This window comes from Corella eumyota, chromosome 2 (genome assembly GCF_963082875.1).
Source record: "Corella eumyota chromosome 2, kaCorEumy4.1, whole genome shotgun sequence".
Classification (NCBI taxonomy): Eukaryota; Metazoa; Chordata; class Ascidiacea; order Phlebobranchia; family Corellidae; genus Corella; species Corella eumyota.
Genome location: NC_137491.1, coordinates 9,909,064 through 9,926,786, shown reverse-complemented (window position 1 = coordinate 9,926,786; position 17,723 = coordinate 9,909,064). Strand labels below are relative to the sequence as shown.

At 32.1% G+C, this 17,723-nt stretch overlaps 3 protein-coding genes across 3 annotated transcripts; 2 read left to right on the top strand and 1 right to left on the bottom strand.

Moving 5' to 3' along the window:
• The first annotated feature begins 173 nt into the window (after nt 1-173).
• LOC145743726 (alpha-ketoglutarate-dependent dioxygenase alkB homolog 4-like) lies at nt 174-1,881 on the top strand. The gene is made up of 3 exons (XM_082561761.1): nt 174-353; nt 460-1,154; nt 1,746-1,881. The coding sequence occupies exons 1-3, from the start codon at nt 243-245 to the stop codon at nt 1,879-1,881; spliced, it is 942 nt and encodes a 313-aa protein (XP_082417887.1). The 5' UTR covers nt 174-242.
• Nucleotides 1,882-2,868: 987 nt separating this feature from the next.
• LOC145742348 (uncharacterized) lies at nt 2,869-12,107 on the top strand. The gene is given in 28 exon segments (XM_082560129.1): nt 2,869-2,938; nt 3,087-3,212; nt 3,385-3,552; nt 3,690-3,860; nt 4,009-4,182; nt 4,346-4,501; nt 4,659-4,814; nt 4,968-5,126; nt 5,471-5,589; nt 5,981-6,139; nt 6,236-6,308; nt 6,471-6,647; nt 6,723-6,884; nt 6,950-7,099; nt 7,236-7,385; nt 7,521-7,667; nt 7,875-8,024; nt 8,237-8,386; nt 9,057-9,206; nt 9,314-9,487; nt 9,563-9,724; nt 9,780-9,929; nt 10,039-10,193; nt 10,331-10,416; nt 10,496-10,649; nt 10,753-10,858; nt 11,081-11,217; nt 11,633-12,107. Coding segments are annotated over 28 exon segments (4,086 nt in total). The 3' UTR covers nt 11,828-12,107.
• A 56-nt stretch (nt 12,108-12,163) lies between these two features.
• LOC145743727 (serine/threonine/tyrosine-interacting-like protein 1) lies at nt 12,164-14,316 on the bottom strand. The gene is made up of 7 exons (XM_082561762.1): nt 14,188-14,316; nt 13,755-13,916; nt 13,332-13,468; nt 13,028-13,173; nt 12,729-12,829; nt 12,462-12,574; nt 12,164-12,346 (listed from the first exon to the last, which is right to left on the bottom strand). Exons 1-7 carry the CDS (start codon nt 14,288-14,290, stop codon nt 12,215-12,217), a joined length of 894 nt encoding a protein of 297 aa, XP_082417888.1. The 5' UTR covers nt 14,291-14,316; the 3' UTR covers nt 12,164-12,214.
• Between the last annotated feature and the right edge of the window lie 3,407 nt (nt 14,317-17,723).

Below are 17,723 nucleotides of genomic sequence, written 5' to 3'. Positions count from 1 at the left end.
CAATTTTAATATTACCAAGGTTAACCCATGATAAATATAGTAATCAAACAACTCTTTTTTTAAATTGTTTATATAGTAAAAAGTCTCGTTGTGTCGCATTTCTGTTACAACTTGGAATTAGGGAAAGTCCCATTTCACGTGTGTTATTTTTTGGATTACGAACAAATAAATAATCAAGTTTTTTTTTAACTTTTAAACAAAACATGTAAAGCAGTATTTATTGGCATAAAACTATTGACAGAATGGAATCATGTGATAAAGTTGATTTTGTTTTATGTGGCTGTAAAGGTTGTCGGACTTGTATTATTTGTGAAAAACAAAAACTAAAAAACGAAGAAATTATAAAACAAGACGTAAGTAAGTGATTTTAAGAGTTCGTGTCATAACGTTACTAAAAGCTACAAGTGTATAATTTTTTTTTATTTTTTAATCTTTTTAAATTGACAATTTTTTTTCTAGAATAAAATTTGTTTTCTTTATTGTCCAAATCTACAATTGGCAGTTTGTAAACTGTCACAAGAACAATATACTTACGTTGGACTACAATTTGAAGGGGTCACTTTATTTAATAATTTCATCTCAGAAAAGGATGAGATTAACTTAGTAAACAATATCGACAAGACAGCTTGGAAAAATTCGCAGTCTGGTCGCAGAAAACAAGATTTTGGCCCAAAAGTAAACTTTAAAAAGAAAAAGGTTAAAACTTCAACCTTTTCTGGGCTACCAATTTATAGTCTTTCAATAAACAAACAATTACAAAGTTTAGAAATTTTGTCGGATTTTAAATGTGTTGAGCAGTGCAATTTGGAGTATGACCCCAAACGGGGTTCGGCAATTGACCCCCATTTTGATGATAACTGGTTATGGGGTGAGAGACTTGTAACCCTAAGTTTGTTATCCAACACTTACCTGACAATGACAAAATCAAGTCCTGAAAAATTGAAACCCCACCTTACTAATCTCTCATTAGAAACAATATCAAAACTTGATAAAAACCAAATATTATTTTTGGATAAAAATTCAAGCGATATTTCTCTTGAAGACTTTAGCTCTTTTTCTTTTAGCGATATTTTTGTTAAAATTCCAATGAACAGAAGATCTTTACTTGTATTAAAAGGACCAGCACGATATGAATGGAAACATGCTATTACAAGGTCAGTATGCTGTAACCCTATCTTATCTCATTACAAATATAAAAGATTTGGTGACAAAACATAGTAAAAATATAATATAAAAACCATAGTTAAAAATTTTACAACTATGTTTGAAAACTGCTGGTACTGAAATATCAAACCTTAAGAATGACACTTAATTGCCTTTTCAACAAAAAGTTAGGGGTAAGCATGGGTATATGCTGTGTTTATTCTATTTTTTTATTTTTTATTGTATATATCTTTATCCTCAATGTGGGAAAAGCGAATGTGCGACTTAAACATAGAGTAACATCAGTTACTGTTACCCATTCTCGAGTTGCCTGCGGCAGTTTGGGATATTATAGATTATAATTGCCTGTTAATTATGCTGATGATTAAGTGCTGGTTCAGCAGGAGTTCACACTGTTTATAGCGCCTTAGTCAAGGGCGCTACAGCATGAGATCACTGGGGATTGAACCCACGACCTCATGTGTGGCGTAGCAAGAGTTCTTACCACTACACCACTGATTTAAAAGGACATTAAGTACCACCGTTTTAAACCAATATATGATTTTTGTAATTATGCATCAAGTAAAATTTTATTTTTACAGGAAAGATATAACTGCAAGACGGCTGTGTTCCACTTTTCGTGAACTATCTGATTTGTTTTTAAATGGACCAGATAAACAAGTCGGAGATTGTTTATTAAAAATTGCCAATACATTTAGTGGCCATGTAGTACTGTAAGTGAAATATAATAAAACACCCATCATTGCCTTTATTTCAAAAAAATATTTAATACATAAACAAAAACAAATAAAAAATGTGCGTTAGTGTTTGCAGCTTTTCTCTGATAGACCAAACGCCTATTTTTTTAATATTTGTATTTTAGGCAAGTTTTAAATTAACTTATACCATTCAATAGTGCCAGGTTTTTAAAATTATTACATTTAACAGCATATTAGGAATATATTTAGATCCAAGCTAGTTCCTTAAAAAACCCTGTTATATTACATTAAATATAAAATTTACTTTAAGCCAGCGGCAGTATTTTAACTATAACGTGAAACGAAATCCTATTAGAAATATTAGGTAATTAACGTTTTTAAACCAAATCTACTCGAAAATAGGTAATGCAACGGGTCGTTGTTACAAAAGCTTTTTTAATTTTACCCTTCTTACTTAAAGGACAAAATAGCATTAGTAATCTAATAACGTAATTAAAAATTAAATTTTGTTTGTTTATTATATTTAAATGCTTGTTTATATGTATTTGTTAGATCGTTCATTTATTAAAAAAAAAAAAAATTAATTTAAACATTCAAAATTTGGTATAATATATCTTCTGATATTAACAACTTGAAACTGGGTTAAACAGTTATTTTTTTTATGTTTATTATATTTAAAATCTTTTGTTTATTAAAATATAATTTAAGATTCTTAAAAGTAATTTATGCTTTAACTAATAAGCTATTAAACTTTTTGTTAAAAATAATCAAATGTTTTCGGGCCATATTTTATTTAAAAAACAAATCTAGTTAATGTTTAAACCACGCTTATGAAATCGGGTTTTTCAGCTTAAAAACTAAACCTCAAAATTTTAAACAAACAACGTGTAATTTTAAATTTAAATATACCAATACTTTGTAAAAGTGCAAATTTACCTTCAGGCATTTATATTGCAAAATGTTTTTTCCTTTGTCATCGTGGCCTAAGTTGTATAACTTAAAAAGAATGGCAAAAATAAGTAGGCTTTGTTTTTTGTTCATACTTCTAGTATTTTTTGAATCAGCATTTAGTCAAAGTGAGTTAATAATTTTTTGTTAAGTTGGTTTGTCATTTTAAACATTTTTTTTCTTGTTGAGTTTAAAGACCTAAAGCGCCGCGCAAAATTTTTAAGTTGTTTTGTAAAAAATATAGGAATTGTTTATCAATTAAAAAATTTTATTTAGGAAAATGTGAAGACACAATATCCAAAAGCCAATGTAGCTTATTTGTGGTTGGTGGTTTATGCAAAACGAACAGATTTCTTGAGATAACGTGCGCAGAGTCTTGTAGTTTCTGTAAGCCGGAATCAGGTAAAAGAAAAGAGAAAAACTGCAAAATGAGCACTACTTAAAAAAAATTAACCTAAATATGCCTCAAAAGAGCAAATTTAACAACAAGTAAATTTTAATATCGTGGGCCAAGGTAACTAGATTTTTTGGGATTTTAGATTATTTTGCTTTTTTAAAGCCTTTTTTTATTTAGGTGCAGTCTGTGAAGATGCCAACCCTTCGTATTGCAAAAGTCTTTCTTATTTTAGCCTGTGTGTTCTTTTAAAAAACTCATCAGCAATATTGTGCAAGCGAAAATGCAATCTGTGCTCAAACATAGTTCCAAGAACACTTGTTAGTGTATTACAACCAACAACAACAAGTATAAAACAACTTTTATTACATTTTCCTGTAACAGTAACATAAATTAGATAAGCTCAGGGCTTAAAAAAACACATTGCTCTTTACAAACATTGTATCACTTTTCTGATTATTGCGGTTTTTTACTTTTAATATTAGTTGCATCACTTTTGGGACGGTGGCTACCGTGGGGAGAGTGGAGCAGTTGCACAACAACATGCGGACTTGGTAGCACCGAAAGAAGAAGGCGATGTAGTAATACTAGATTAGGGTGTGGCGTTGGGACAGACAGAGTAGTGAGGCCTTGCAACGTTCGGACATGCACATTAAGTATTTTTTTCTAAGTTATTTAAATTATATGTGTTTAAATTTTGAACTCCGAAGTGTAGTTGTACAAAAGATCCATTTGTCAAACAAAGACGTTTTAAATCATTTTTTTGCCACAACAAGCCTATAATCTTTTTGTTCTTACTTCCAGTTGCAGCTTGGTCCTCTTGGGGAGGATGGGGGCAATGTAGCAGTGTTTGCGGAAGAGTTACTTACACCACCCGGCATAAAACATGCAGCACTGGTCGTCCTTCTGATTGCGGAACTTCCAACGCTGTTAATGTAATAAATGAACAAAAGCAATGTCCTATTGTACGGTGTCCGAGTAAGTTTTTACCAATGTATTTTAGATTATATATAGAAAACTAAACGTCAAAGTCTCTTACAAAATTTTCATGATTAGGCTACATACCAACTGAATTATAGAGATTACAAATACAGAGCCTATGTTATATAGGTAATATTTGTATGATTGTTAATTTGTATAGCGAACTGGAATTCATGGGGCGCCTGGGGGGAATGTAGTAAGACATGCGGTGAAAATAGTCTCGCAACTCGGCGTAGAACTTGTAACACCGGCCAAACTGCTGACTGTGGAAGTTTAGACTCAGTTACAAAACGGTGTCCATCGGCACAATGCCCACGTATGTATCTTATATTTCATTTTTTTAGGTCATCTATTTCTACTTGATCTAATTTTTTTATGCAATTGATATTAGTCATTTAAGTGTTTTTTTAACTCTTTTCTTAAATCCAATTAAACGTTTTTAAGAAAATAGGTAACGGATCCTGTGTATTTAGCTATTTGGAATACTTGGGGAACATGGGAAAAATGCGATAAAACTTGCGGGCAAGTTAGTTACATATTCCGGCGTAGAACCTGCAATACTGGTCGATCATCTGACTGTGGAAATTTGAAGGAAGTTAATAAACGATGTCCAGTCGTACAATGTGCTCGTAAGTAATCACCTTACTAGAAATCACTGGATATATATAAATTAATTTTTAAGCATAGCTAATGAGGTAATACATGTAGCAAAAACGACCTTGAAAAAAATTGGCAACAACTTCCAACTACTCTTAGAAAAATTCATTTAATTTTATTGATAGCTTGGACTAGTTGGAGTGCTTGGACAAAATGTACGAAATCATGTGGTGGAGGAACTAAATTCAAGGCAAGATCTTGTAGTACTGGAAGAAGTGAAGATTGTGGTACCCAGGCAAGAACAGATACAGAAAAATGCAACACTAACTCTTGTATTAGCCCAGGTACAATTTTAAATCTTTGTTTGTATAAAAGAGTGCGATAAAAAAGTTGCAACAAAACCAATTTATAAAACAACAGATAATTTGTTTAGATCGGAGGTTTTTAGGTTAATTTAAATAGCTGTACTACTGTATTTGCAATATTATATAAGACCAAGGAAATTTAGTAATAGTTGTTTCATTGGCAATTGATTTAAACATAATAAAATTACAATTAATTGTTAAAAGTAAGATATTATTAAACATATTTAAACAAAAAATTTTCAGTAATGATATTAAATATTTTAAACATAAAAACGGCAATTAATGTGACCTAACTCTACTTTAATATTTTCTTTTAATACTAGCTTGGACTAGTTGGAGTCCATGGACAAAATGCACGAGGTCATGTGGCACTGGATCTAGAATCAAGGCAAGATCTTGTAGCACTGGAAGAAATGGAGATTGTGGTTCACAGTCGAGAACTGTAACGGAAAAGTGCAACACTAACTCTTGTATTAGCCCAGGTACAATTTTAAATTTTTGTTTGTATAAAAGAGTGCGATAAAAAAGTTGCAACAAAACAAATTTATAAAACAACAGATAATTTTTTTAGATCGGAGGTTTTAGGGTTAATTTAAATAGCTGTACTTTCTGTATTTGCGATATTATATAAGACCAAGGAAATTTAGTTATAGTTGTTTCATTGGCAATTGATTTAAACATAATAAATGTACAATAACAATTAATTGTTATATGTAAGATATTATTAAACATATTTAAACAAAAAATTTTCAGTAATGATATTAAATATTTTAAACATAAAAACGGCAATTAATGTGACCTAACTCTACTTTAATATTTCCTTTTAATACTAGCTTGGACTAATTGGAGTCCATGGACAAAATGCACGAGGTCATGTGGCACTGGATCTAGAATACAAGCAAGATCTTGTAGCACTGGAAGAAGTGAAGATTGTGGTTAACAGTCGGGAACTGTCACGGAAAAGTGCAACACTAACTCTTGTATTAGTCAAGGTACTATATTACACTCTGTTTGTTTATCTATATGAAAATTGAAAATTATATTAAAAAATAAATTTTTCGTTTAAATTATACAAACATAACCTGAAGCAACTTGGAATCGATGGACCTCATGGAGTCCTTGTAGTCACCAATGCGGTGATGGTACAAAAACAAGAACCAGGTCTTGTAGTTTAAAAAATACCAACAATTGTGGAACCCAAAAAAGCCAACGTGTTGCCTGTAATCTACAACCTTGCCCTGATGGTAAATTTATACTTAAACTTTTATTTTAAGCTGATGGAGCTTAGTTTAAGAGGTGTGAATAAAACATTTTACTTATAAGTTAATTTAGCTAATCCTAATTGGTTAACTTGGAACCAATGGAGTCGTTGTACGAAATCGTGCGGGGATGGAACACGAACTCGTACTCGGGGGTGTAGCAGAAGTCGAATCAGGGAATGCGGAACGGAGGAAGAAGCGAGGCAAAAGTGGTTGTGCAATGACAGACCGTGTCCGTTTGGTAAGTTTAGGTTTAATAGCTACAACAACTTTATAAATACTATTGCAAAAATTAATGCAAATTAATCAAACTTAGGAGATCGATGGTTTGAATGGACGCAGTGGACCACATGTACAAAGTCATGCGGAGGCGGAACACAGAGAAGAAGTAGAAGTTGCTCGACTGGAAGAAATGAAGACTGTGGAGATCTATTCTTTCAGAACTGGAAATGTAACACGGCTGAATGTTCTCGAACAGGTATAACGAAAAATGTTTTTTTTATTTTGGTTGTATTTAACTTTTCAATCTGGTGTTATGTTAAGTTTGGAGCAGTTGGAGTGTTTGGTCGCAATGTAGTAAAACTTGTGGTGGCGGCAACCGGATTCGAACTCGAACATGTGGATCAGGAAACAATAATGATTGTACTGGATCATCAACTGAAAATCAAAGATGTTCGACCCAAGAATGTCCTAGTAAGTAGTAGTTTTATCTTTTAGCATTAAGTGTTTTTGGTATATTTCTATATTGTATTTGTTTTTTGTCATTGGTAACATTATTGAATAAGGTTTAAAAGAATTATATGACTATACACATGTTTTACCTTACAAGGTTGGAGCGCTTGGAAAAGTTCGCAATCTTGTAGTGTTACATGTGGTGATGGAACCCGAAGTCGAACAAGAAGTTGTAGTTCAAGACAAAATTCAGATTGTGGCTCAAGGAGTTCGGTAACGGCGTCATGCAACATACAGCCTTGTCCAGGTAATTGAATTGGAAAGTTTATTGTTTTATGAATAATTTTTAATGTAAAAAACTTGGTATTCGTTCAAATCTTATATACTTAGAGTTGTCTGTTGATGCAATTGTATTGCACAATTATAAGTTTATTTCAAATAGCATGGAACAACTGGCAACGTTGGTCTCAGTGTTCGAAAACTTGTGGAAATGGAAGGCAATCAAGAAGAAGAGTTTGTAATTCAAATGGTAGAACCTGTATTGGAAGTTCAAGAGATTCAAGAGATTGTCAAGTTTCTGATTGTCCAGGTATTTTTAACAATTTATATTAAAGTTTTACCTTTAGATTTATAAATTTTAATTAAGTAAATTTGTTTAAACTGATTAAAACTACAAAGTCTTTAGGGATTTGGTAGTATCTTCTTTTTCCTTACTTTATCAACAAAAAACGTTAGATAGATAATAACAAAACTAAAACTAATTAAAAAAAGCCCAAAAAAAACTTTTCTACTTAAGTTTGGAGCAGTTGGAATAGTTGGTCGCAATGTAGTGCAACTTGTGGTGGCGGCAACCAGGTTCGAACTCGAACATGTGGATCAGAAAACAACAATGATTGCACTGGATCTTCAATTAAAAACCAAAGATGCTCAAGACAAAATTGTCCAAGTAAATAATTTTTTTTGTTACTTAAATTTAATTTAAAGCTTTGTTATTTAAATTCTTAGTTCTATTTTTAAATATAAGTAAAATTAAACAGTTTTTTCCCTTATATACTTGATATTATAATAAAGCAGCATATGTTACATGTTAAAGGTAAACTTATTGAAAATAAATTTGACAAAGGCATGATTTCAATCTCTTAACCTGCTTTTAAAAAGGTTGGGGCTCATGGAAAAGTTGGCAGTCATGTAGTGTTACCTGTGATGGCGGAACCCGAAGTCGAACAAGAAGTTGTAGTTCAGGACGAAATTTAGATTGTGGCTCAAGAGATTCAGTAACAGTGTCATGCAACACACAATCTTGTCCAAGTAAAACTTTTAATAAAGTTTGTGTCATCGTAAATAATCCATTATGAAAAAATATTATTTTTATAACTTTATCATTTTATTCAAATCTTACTACATAGTGTGAGTTATCTGTTGACGCCAGTACATTGCATGAGATTGATTTGCGGACCTTATTTAAAACTTACTAAAGAAGCATTACCAATAGTTTATGTCTCTGCTTTACGTATCATATTTAAAATTCAGGGTTTTAAAATTTTTCCAACTTGGTATTGTTATAAAAATATATCTAAAATATTAAAAAAAAATTTCCGATCTCGCATTTTTTTTAAATAGCTTGAAACAACTGGCAGCGATGGTCCCAATGTTCAAAAACTTGTGGAAATGGTAGGCAATCAAGAAGAAGAGTTTGTAATTTAAGTGGCGGAAACTGTGTTGGAAGTTCAAGAGATTCAAGAGATTGTCGAGTGTCTGATTGTCCAGGTATTTTTAGAGTCTTATTTTATGTTTAAAATACTTTGATTGAATAATAGATTTAGGCATTAAAAGAAACAGTAAGGATGTATGTTTTGCCAACTAAGGACAATATTAATTTTGATATTTTAATTTTTCATGTTCTGTTTTAACTTAATTTTAAAAAAATAATTAAAAAAACAATAATATTTACCCATAAGAATAACAATTTTATGTTAAGTATGGAGCAGTTGGAACAGTTGGGGTCAATGCAGTGCGACTTGTGGTGGCGGCAACCGGATTCGAACTCGAACATGTGGATCTGGAAACAATAATGATTGCATTGGATCTTCAACTGAAAACCAAAGATGTTCAAGTCAGGATTGTCCTGGTAGGAGAAAGTTTTATAATTTACTAGAACTAATCTAATGAAAGTTTTAGGGTTAAAGACTTTTAAAGAAAAATTGCTAAATTAGGATTTTGCTTATTTTATTCAAGACTTAGATAATCCTAATTGGTTAACTTGGAACCAATGGGGTCGTTGTACGAAATCTTGCGGAGATGGATCACGAACTCGAACTCGGGGGTGTAGCAGAAGTCGAATCAGGGAATGCGGAACGGAAGAAGAAACGAGGCAAAAGTGGTTGTGCAATGACAGACCGTGTCCGTTTGGTAAGTTTAGGTTTATTAGCTACAACAACTTTTTAAATACTATTGCAAAAATTAATGCAAATTAATCAAACTTAGGAGATCGATGGTTTAAATGGACGCAGTGGACCACATGTACAAAGTCATGCGGAGGCGGAACACAGAGAAGAAGTAGAAGTTGCTCGACTGGAAGAAATGAAGATTGTGGAGATCTTTTTTTTCAGAACTGGAAATGTAACACGGCTGAATGTTCTCGAACAGGTAATAAAAAAATCTAACTTTTTTTAATTTTGTTTAACATTTAAATTGTTTTAAGTTTGGAGCGGTTGGAACAATTGGTCTCAATGTAGTGCAACTTGTGGTGGCGGTAACCGGGTTCGAACTCGAACATGTGAATCAGAAAACAATAATGATTGCACTGGATCTTCAACTGAAAACCAAAGATGCTCAAGCAAGGAGTGTTCTGGTAATAAACTTCTTTACTTTTTATTTTTTCACCTTGATAAGTTTAACAGAAAAATTTTTATCAGCATATTATTAATGTAAATGAATTTTATTTTTAATTTACTATTTAGTGTGCCCGAGTTCACACGTTAAAAAGTTTGAATCAAATGAGTGTTGTAACACAAGAGTTACAGAGGAATGTGCTCGAATTGAAGTACCTAGAAGAATCACAGGCAGCAGGATATTTAGCGGAAACGTTTCGAATTCTTATCAATGGCCATGGATGGTTAGTTTTTCTACAATAGCCTTAGAGCTATGTTTTAACATGCATTTAGTCTTAATAACCTTATGCAACATTCATGCATACATGCGCTATAAGAGTTGCGTTGCCATTTTTACATGTTTATAGAATTATTTACGTAGGTTTCAGTAACATATGAAGGTAGCTTTAACTGTGGAGGGACACTTATACATAGAAGATGGGTATTAACTGCTGCCCATTGCTTATAGTAAGAAGCTTTGATCATTAGGTGGTAACTCAATCTATTCACAAATTTTTATTGTTTACAATGTTTAATATAAACGCAGCGGAATTCAAGCAGGCATAGGAGTAAGTCTTGGGGCAAAAAGGTTGAGCAATTTACGACCAGTTGGGATTCGACGAACGATAATTCATCCAAACTATAATCATTTTTTAATTCTTCGATTAAATGTACACCCACACGACATTGGATTAATAGAGGTAGTCCTATTATTACTTTAAAAAATAACTTCGTAAGAACCTTGTTTTGATAGCCAATGAGATATACAAAATAACTAAAAAAAAATTTTGTCATTATGTTTAGCTGGAAGTTGATGTTTTAACTAACCCTTTCGTTCGACCAATTTGTATGCCAAAAGGTAAAAGACCGGTGGTCGGTATGCTTTGCTTTGCTGCAGGGTGGGGTAAAAGTAAGTATTAGTTTATTCAATTTCATGCACTATACTCAATGGTATGGTAAATGATTCTTGGCGTACGATTACAGACTAAAAGGTTTAAGATTTAAGCCGTACCAATGCCCTACTGTTTAACCTTGGGCAAAGCGTTCAGTGATAGCTTCGTCTGTCCAATCCCATTTTCTTTTCCTATAAAACTAACAACACGTTTAAAAAGGTTTGTTAATTTAAATGTAGCAAGTAAAGGGAAATCCGAAGAGTTACTTCATGTTGGTTTAAAAGTGTTAAACCAGCAGAAATGTAATCAAGTTTATAGAAATCTAAGACCAAATATGATTTGTGCAGGGGGAGAGAAGGGGGTAGATACCTGCAACGTAAGTTTAATAAAACATATTCTCTAAACAACATCTTTTTTTTATTTTTATTTTTTGTGAGTATATTAAAACAAAAAAACTTCATTATTTGTTAAGCAGCGGCAGCGTGGTTTAATAGTAAGAACACTTGCTACGCTACCATGAGGTCGTGGGTTTAATCCCAACTGCTCTCATGCTGTAGCACTCTTGCGTAAGACGCTAAAAACGGTATAAACTCTTGGTGAACCAGCACTTAATCAGCAGCATAATTACCGGGCAATTATAATTTATAATATCTCAAACTGCCACGGCAACTCGAGGCTGGGTCGGAGTAACTGATGTTACTCAATGTTTAAGTCGCGCATTCAAACTTCCCACATTAAATATGAAAATATATCCAAAAAAATAATAATTACAAGTCTCTTTATATTCTAAGGGTGATAGTGGTGGGCCGTTAATGTGCTAGGTTTGTAGAAATTGTGGATGGTATTTGGCAGGGATAACTTCTACAGGTCCAATAAAATGTGGTACAGCTGGCAAGAGTGGAGTCTACACTCGAGTAACTTCGTTTGAAACCTGGATCTCAACTTATACAGGAGTTTCACCTACACCATTACCAAATTCTTGCTAAAGTGAATATAGCCGTTTTTTGTTTCGTACTATGTACATATTAAATGCTTTTTGTAAACATATTAAATGCTTTTTGTAAACATATTAAATGCTTTTGTAAAAATCTTGGTGTTGCAAATTGCTTTACTTTTAATAACTTCCTTTTGTTAACTAATTATTATTTTTTTAACAACACAAATTTAAATCAACTATATTTTAAGTTAATTTTAGGAGTCAGTTATGTCATAATTGGCGATAACAATTTGGATAAAGAAATGTATTAACATTTAAAACTAACATACTTTTAAAAAGATGTAATAAACTGTAAAATTTTACATTACATGATGAAGTTTAAAAATCTACTTTAACTATTTATTTGAGAAAAAGGGTAAAAATAATAAGAACAGATTTAAAAGTTTGGGTCATCGACATTTGTTATTTTTTGTCCCAAATGTTTTTCTTCAAATTGTGAAAGTTGTCGAACCAAGTTTCTATTTGGTCGAATTGTAAATTTACAAGCTCTCATATGACGCCAGGCATCCTAATGTCAATGAAATATGATTATTTTAAACCAAAGATAAAACTGCTTTTGCAAACTCTACACTCCTTACATAAAAACAAAAGGTACAATAGTTTAAACATTGTGGAAATAATACCTTTAAGGGCCATTTATAATATGACATCAAATATAAAATACAGGCTGCAGCACTTCTACTAATTCCATTGGTTGACCAAATAAGAATGGAGTTCAAGTTTGTACGATTCATATCTTGACAAAAATTAATTTAAGTATTTTTATATAAACATTTTTGCATTGTTTATATAAATGTATAGGCCCATACAGCAAAACACCAACTGCTGTAGTTATATTTCTTTTAAATTTGGGCCGTCAATTATTCTCTAAATAAGTTTTATATACCCACCTATGAATTGAACAAGTTCTTGCATGTGGCTAGTTAGATCACAAGAGTCATTATCCTCAATTGGAATGTTCAGATAAATTGCTTTGTCATATTCTGTAAAACTTAAATACAAAATTAAATTTTAATACATTGAATTTGTTTTAAAAAATTGTACAAACAAATGAATTCTAGTGTAGCAAAATACCTTTATTGAAAAAACCTATTTAAAGTTGACACATTTATTGTAAATAAGGGTTTGTTGTTTTTTTAAAATCATATTTTATTTAGACATTTAAAAATAACACAAAGTTATGACTTACTATTTATCAGGTTCATTAGTAAGATTGATATGTGCCCTGATCTTTAATTCTTTATGAACGGTTGCACTGTTTGCCTGCTTACTTGATCCAATATACAAAATTCCTGGCAACACTTCGCAGGGATATGTTTCAATAGCATCATATTCCTGCAGATAGATTTATATATTAAGTAAGCATAAAAAAATTCTGGACACCTATAAGTAACATTAAATTTTGTTCAATAAGTATTTTGATTTTCATATTCAAACTTTATAGATTGATAAAAATGCAAAAAATATTACGCAGAGTCATTTTTCTGTTTTACCTGGGGCATGTAAATAATTTTTTGTGTTCTCAGAAATGGATACATGGCAGAAAAATCCTCATATCCTCCTCTTAATATTTTAACTGGATTTTTACTTCCATTATTTCCCATAGTGGAGGCACATTTGACAGCATCACCTAAACATAACATTTACAAGTTGTATAATGTGATTGGTGTTTTTCTGGAAATCTTAGTTTTATTTATAAATCCCTGCCAAACGTTTTATTAGATATTCTGTAATGAAGCCTTTTGTTCTTTGCAACAAAAATTTATTATTGCTGTGAATTTCTATTGAAAAATCATTTAAGCATGAAAATATATTCACATGCACCAAATGTCTAGTTCATTTAATGTTTACATTAAAAATTTTCGTTTACATTAAAAATTGGAAACTAACTTTTAATCACATCATATTTAACTTACTCTTTTCTCTGAGCGATCTACAATTTCCATCATAAACAATTACATGGGTTTTACATTCAAGCTCAGCATCATAAGGTACCATATAATTTTCATCCTCATTCAGTTGCGCTCTTTTTGCTGTGATCACATGACTTTCGTCGTACTCGGATTTTTTACGAGCATCTTAATGTAAAATAACTTGTGATTATTTTACAGAATTAATATAACAGGCAGACAAGATAGTATAATTATATTAAGACCAATTTTTAGCCAATAATTAATGGCATTATTAATGTAAAAATTAATTTTTAACTTTTAAATGTATATTAAATTAGGAACTTATTTATTTTTTATATTTGGACTATGCTGCATTAACTCGAAACGTTTTCTGACATGTTTTTAATATAAAAATGGCAATTTACAATATATCTAGTAAATCTGGTCTGCAAATCACCTAAAAGTAAAAGAAAATTCTGGTCACTTAGACAGGGATATACTGTGTGTTGATTTAGAATATTATACAGCTCGGTCGGTTCTATCAATACAATTTTTGACATTTTTCTATCCCGACCGAATATTTCAAAACAATTTTGCAAAGCGTCTTTGTGGTTATAGCAACAACTCGAATTATGTTACCACTTGAGTTCGCAATTTTTAAATACAATTTTATATTTTGATGCGGAAATAAGCAAATTATTCAAATCTATATTTAATAACAAAGGCGCACATTGGTCAAGAAATAAACAAAAATGAGTTTTTAAATGCACATAAAAAAGCAATTTGCAACACCAGGATTCTACAATGCATTTAAATATGTACATATGGTACATAACAAGAAACAGGATGTGTTCACTTTAGCAAGAATGTGGTAATGGTGTAGGTGAAACTCCTGTATAAGTCGAGATCCAGGTTTCAAACGAAGTTACGCGGGTATAGACTCCACTCTCGCCAGCTGTACCACACTGTGTTGGACCTGAGGAAGTTATTCCTGCCAAATACCATCCACAATTTCTACAAAGCTGGCACATTAAAGGTCCACCACTATCGCCCTATAAAATATCAAAAAATAGTAAATAACATGTATAACTAACATTTTTAATCCATTAATTATACCCAACACAATAAAAAGAAACAAAAAAGTTTTGTTTTAGAAAGCATGTCTTATTATTTCACTTACTGTGCAGGTATCAATGCCCTCTTCCCCTCCCGCGCAAATCATATCTGGTCTTAAGTTTCTATAAACCCGATTACATTGCTGCTGGTTAACCACTTCTAACCCAGCATGAACCAACACCTCGGATAACTGGGCGTTAAAATTGTTGCTTCCTTCATAAACAAAAATTTAAATGCAGTTGTTAATTTTTTCACATTAACCTTGGGGAATTTTATTTTAATTTATTTGGAGAGGTTGCACTGGACACCTTTCTTTTAAAACCTTGCTAAAGGGCGGGGCATTATGCTTCTTTAAGCTAGTAGCTTTATACCATGAATAAACAACCAAGCCTGTTGCATAAAACTTAATAAACTAATACTTACTTCTACCCCATCCAGCAGCAAAGCACCTCATACCATCATCTGGCCTTTTACCTTTCGGCATACAAATTGGCCGAACGGAAACATCTATTGAAACATCAACTTCCAGCTAAACTCAAAAATGTGATTGTAATGTTATTAGCATGTAGTTAATGCTAGTTTGTAGTTGATTAACTTGTGAATATATACTTGTTTTTGGCCTGCTTAATTTTTTTTTAATTATTTTGGTATAACAAACTGAATCTTAATTTAGACAGCCCATATCGATATATGAGAAATTATGGTTCTTTTAATATGTAAAAATACTTAAAGTTGTCATACCTCTATTAGGCCAATGTCGTGTGGAATAACATCTGTATGTCCAATTATTTGATCATCGTAGTTTGGATGAATTATCGTTCGTCGAATACCAACTGGTCGTAAATTGCCCAACCTGCTTGCTCCAAGACTTACTCCTATGCCTGATTGTTGTCCGCTGTGTTTAAATTCAACATTGTAAAGATCAGAAATTATTTACAATAATAATTCGTTGAAATAGTTTGGTTAACAAAAGAAAGTATCGTTTTTACTTTATGCAATGGGCAGCAGTTAACACCCATCTTCTATGTATAAGTGTTCCTCCACAAAAATTGGCTCCTCCATGTGTAAGTGAAACCTAAATAAGTATAACGTAAATAGTCAAACATTGCAATATATAATTTTATTACTATAACAATACAATAACGCCTATGCATGAATGTTGCACAATGCGATGGGTCCAAGTTAAATCGTTGCTCTAAAGCTTTTGCGACAGTTAAAGTATAAAACTCATCAATTACATTTACAACGTTGTGCTTAAAAGTTTTATATAAGCTTGTTTTAAATTTTCTATTTTTTGATATCAATATTACTAACCATCCAAGGCCATTGGTAAGTTTTTGAAACATTTCCGCCAACTACTCTTTTAGGAAGTTCAACTCGTCCACATTCTTCTGTAACTTTTGTGCTACAACACTCGTTTGATTCCATTTTTTTCACATGTAAATTTGGGCACACTAAATGAGTAAAGTAATTTTAAAGAGCTGCTAGTAGATTGGTTAGTCAAGTATAAGCCTTATTATAAGAAAACTTATTGAATTTCATTAAGTTATCTTTATTTGTGAACGTACCTGATTTGCTATCACATGGACATGTAAACTTGTCGCATAAATCACACGTTCGCGGGCAATTTTGTTTTGCATAATCAGGAAAATCGTTGCACAAAACAGCAAACGAATCACATCCAACCATAACGTTGTCGTTACAGTTTTTATCGGGACAGTAACATGTGTCACTAACAATAAAAAAAATAAAATGTCGTTTACCAGACCGATTATGTCAAACTGACAGCATGGTGTAATGGCCCGAACACTTGGCTTCACTACATGAGGTCCTAGTTCGTTCCCAACTGTTCTTATGCTAAGGCACCCTTAACTAAGACGCTATAAACGGTATGAACTTCTGCTGAGCCAGCACTTAATTAGCAATATTTATTTAAAATACCAAAGGCAACTGGAGACTAGGTCGGGGTAACTGATGTTACTCTATGTTTGACTTTTTAATTCGACCTTCCACATCGAGAATAAATAAATATAAAAAAATATGTTAATACTTTTTTGTGGTGTGACCATAGCATTAAAACGTTTAAAGCATTTAGTCTACTAACACCTTATCTCAATCCAGTTTTTATCACAACTTACTTGCATGGGCCGTTGTTACAGAAATCATTTGATATAGACTGGCCTGTACATTGACCACCAGGGCAACTTCTTGATCGAGTTTTAACTCCAAAACCACAATTCGCATCACAACTTGTCCAACTTGACCATGTTGTCCATACATCTGTATAATACAAATACGTATTTATGTATTTGATATTGTATTAGGCCTAAAATAGGCTAAAAGTCTATTACATAAGGCTTTAGGAATATGAAAAAAGAAACTAATTTGCGTGGTTTTTATTATAAAGACACATGTCTTTAAAATACCTGGACAGTCAGACACTCGACAATCTCTCGAATCTCTTGAAATTCCAACACAGTTTCCGCCACTTAAATTACAAACTCTTATTCTTGATTGCCTTCCATTTCCACAATTCGCTGAACATTGGGTCCAACGTTGCCAGTTGTTCCACGCTACATAAAATATTAAGTACTGCTTTTAATTTTAAAACATGATGTTAGAAAGTCACTATGCCAAGTGTAACATTCAAAACAAATAATTCTTTTTTTACGATATTCAAATTGTTTTATAGTACTTACTTGAACAAGGTCGTATGTTGCATGACGCTGTTACTGAACTCCTTGAGCCACAATTTGAATTTTGACCTGAACTACAACTTCTTGTTCGACTGCGGGTTCCATCACCACATGTAACACTACATGACTGCCAACCGTTCCACGCGTTCCAATCTTTTAAACATTTAAAAAATTAACTATC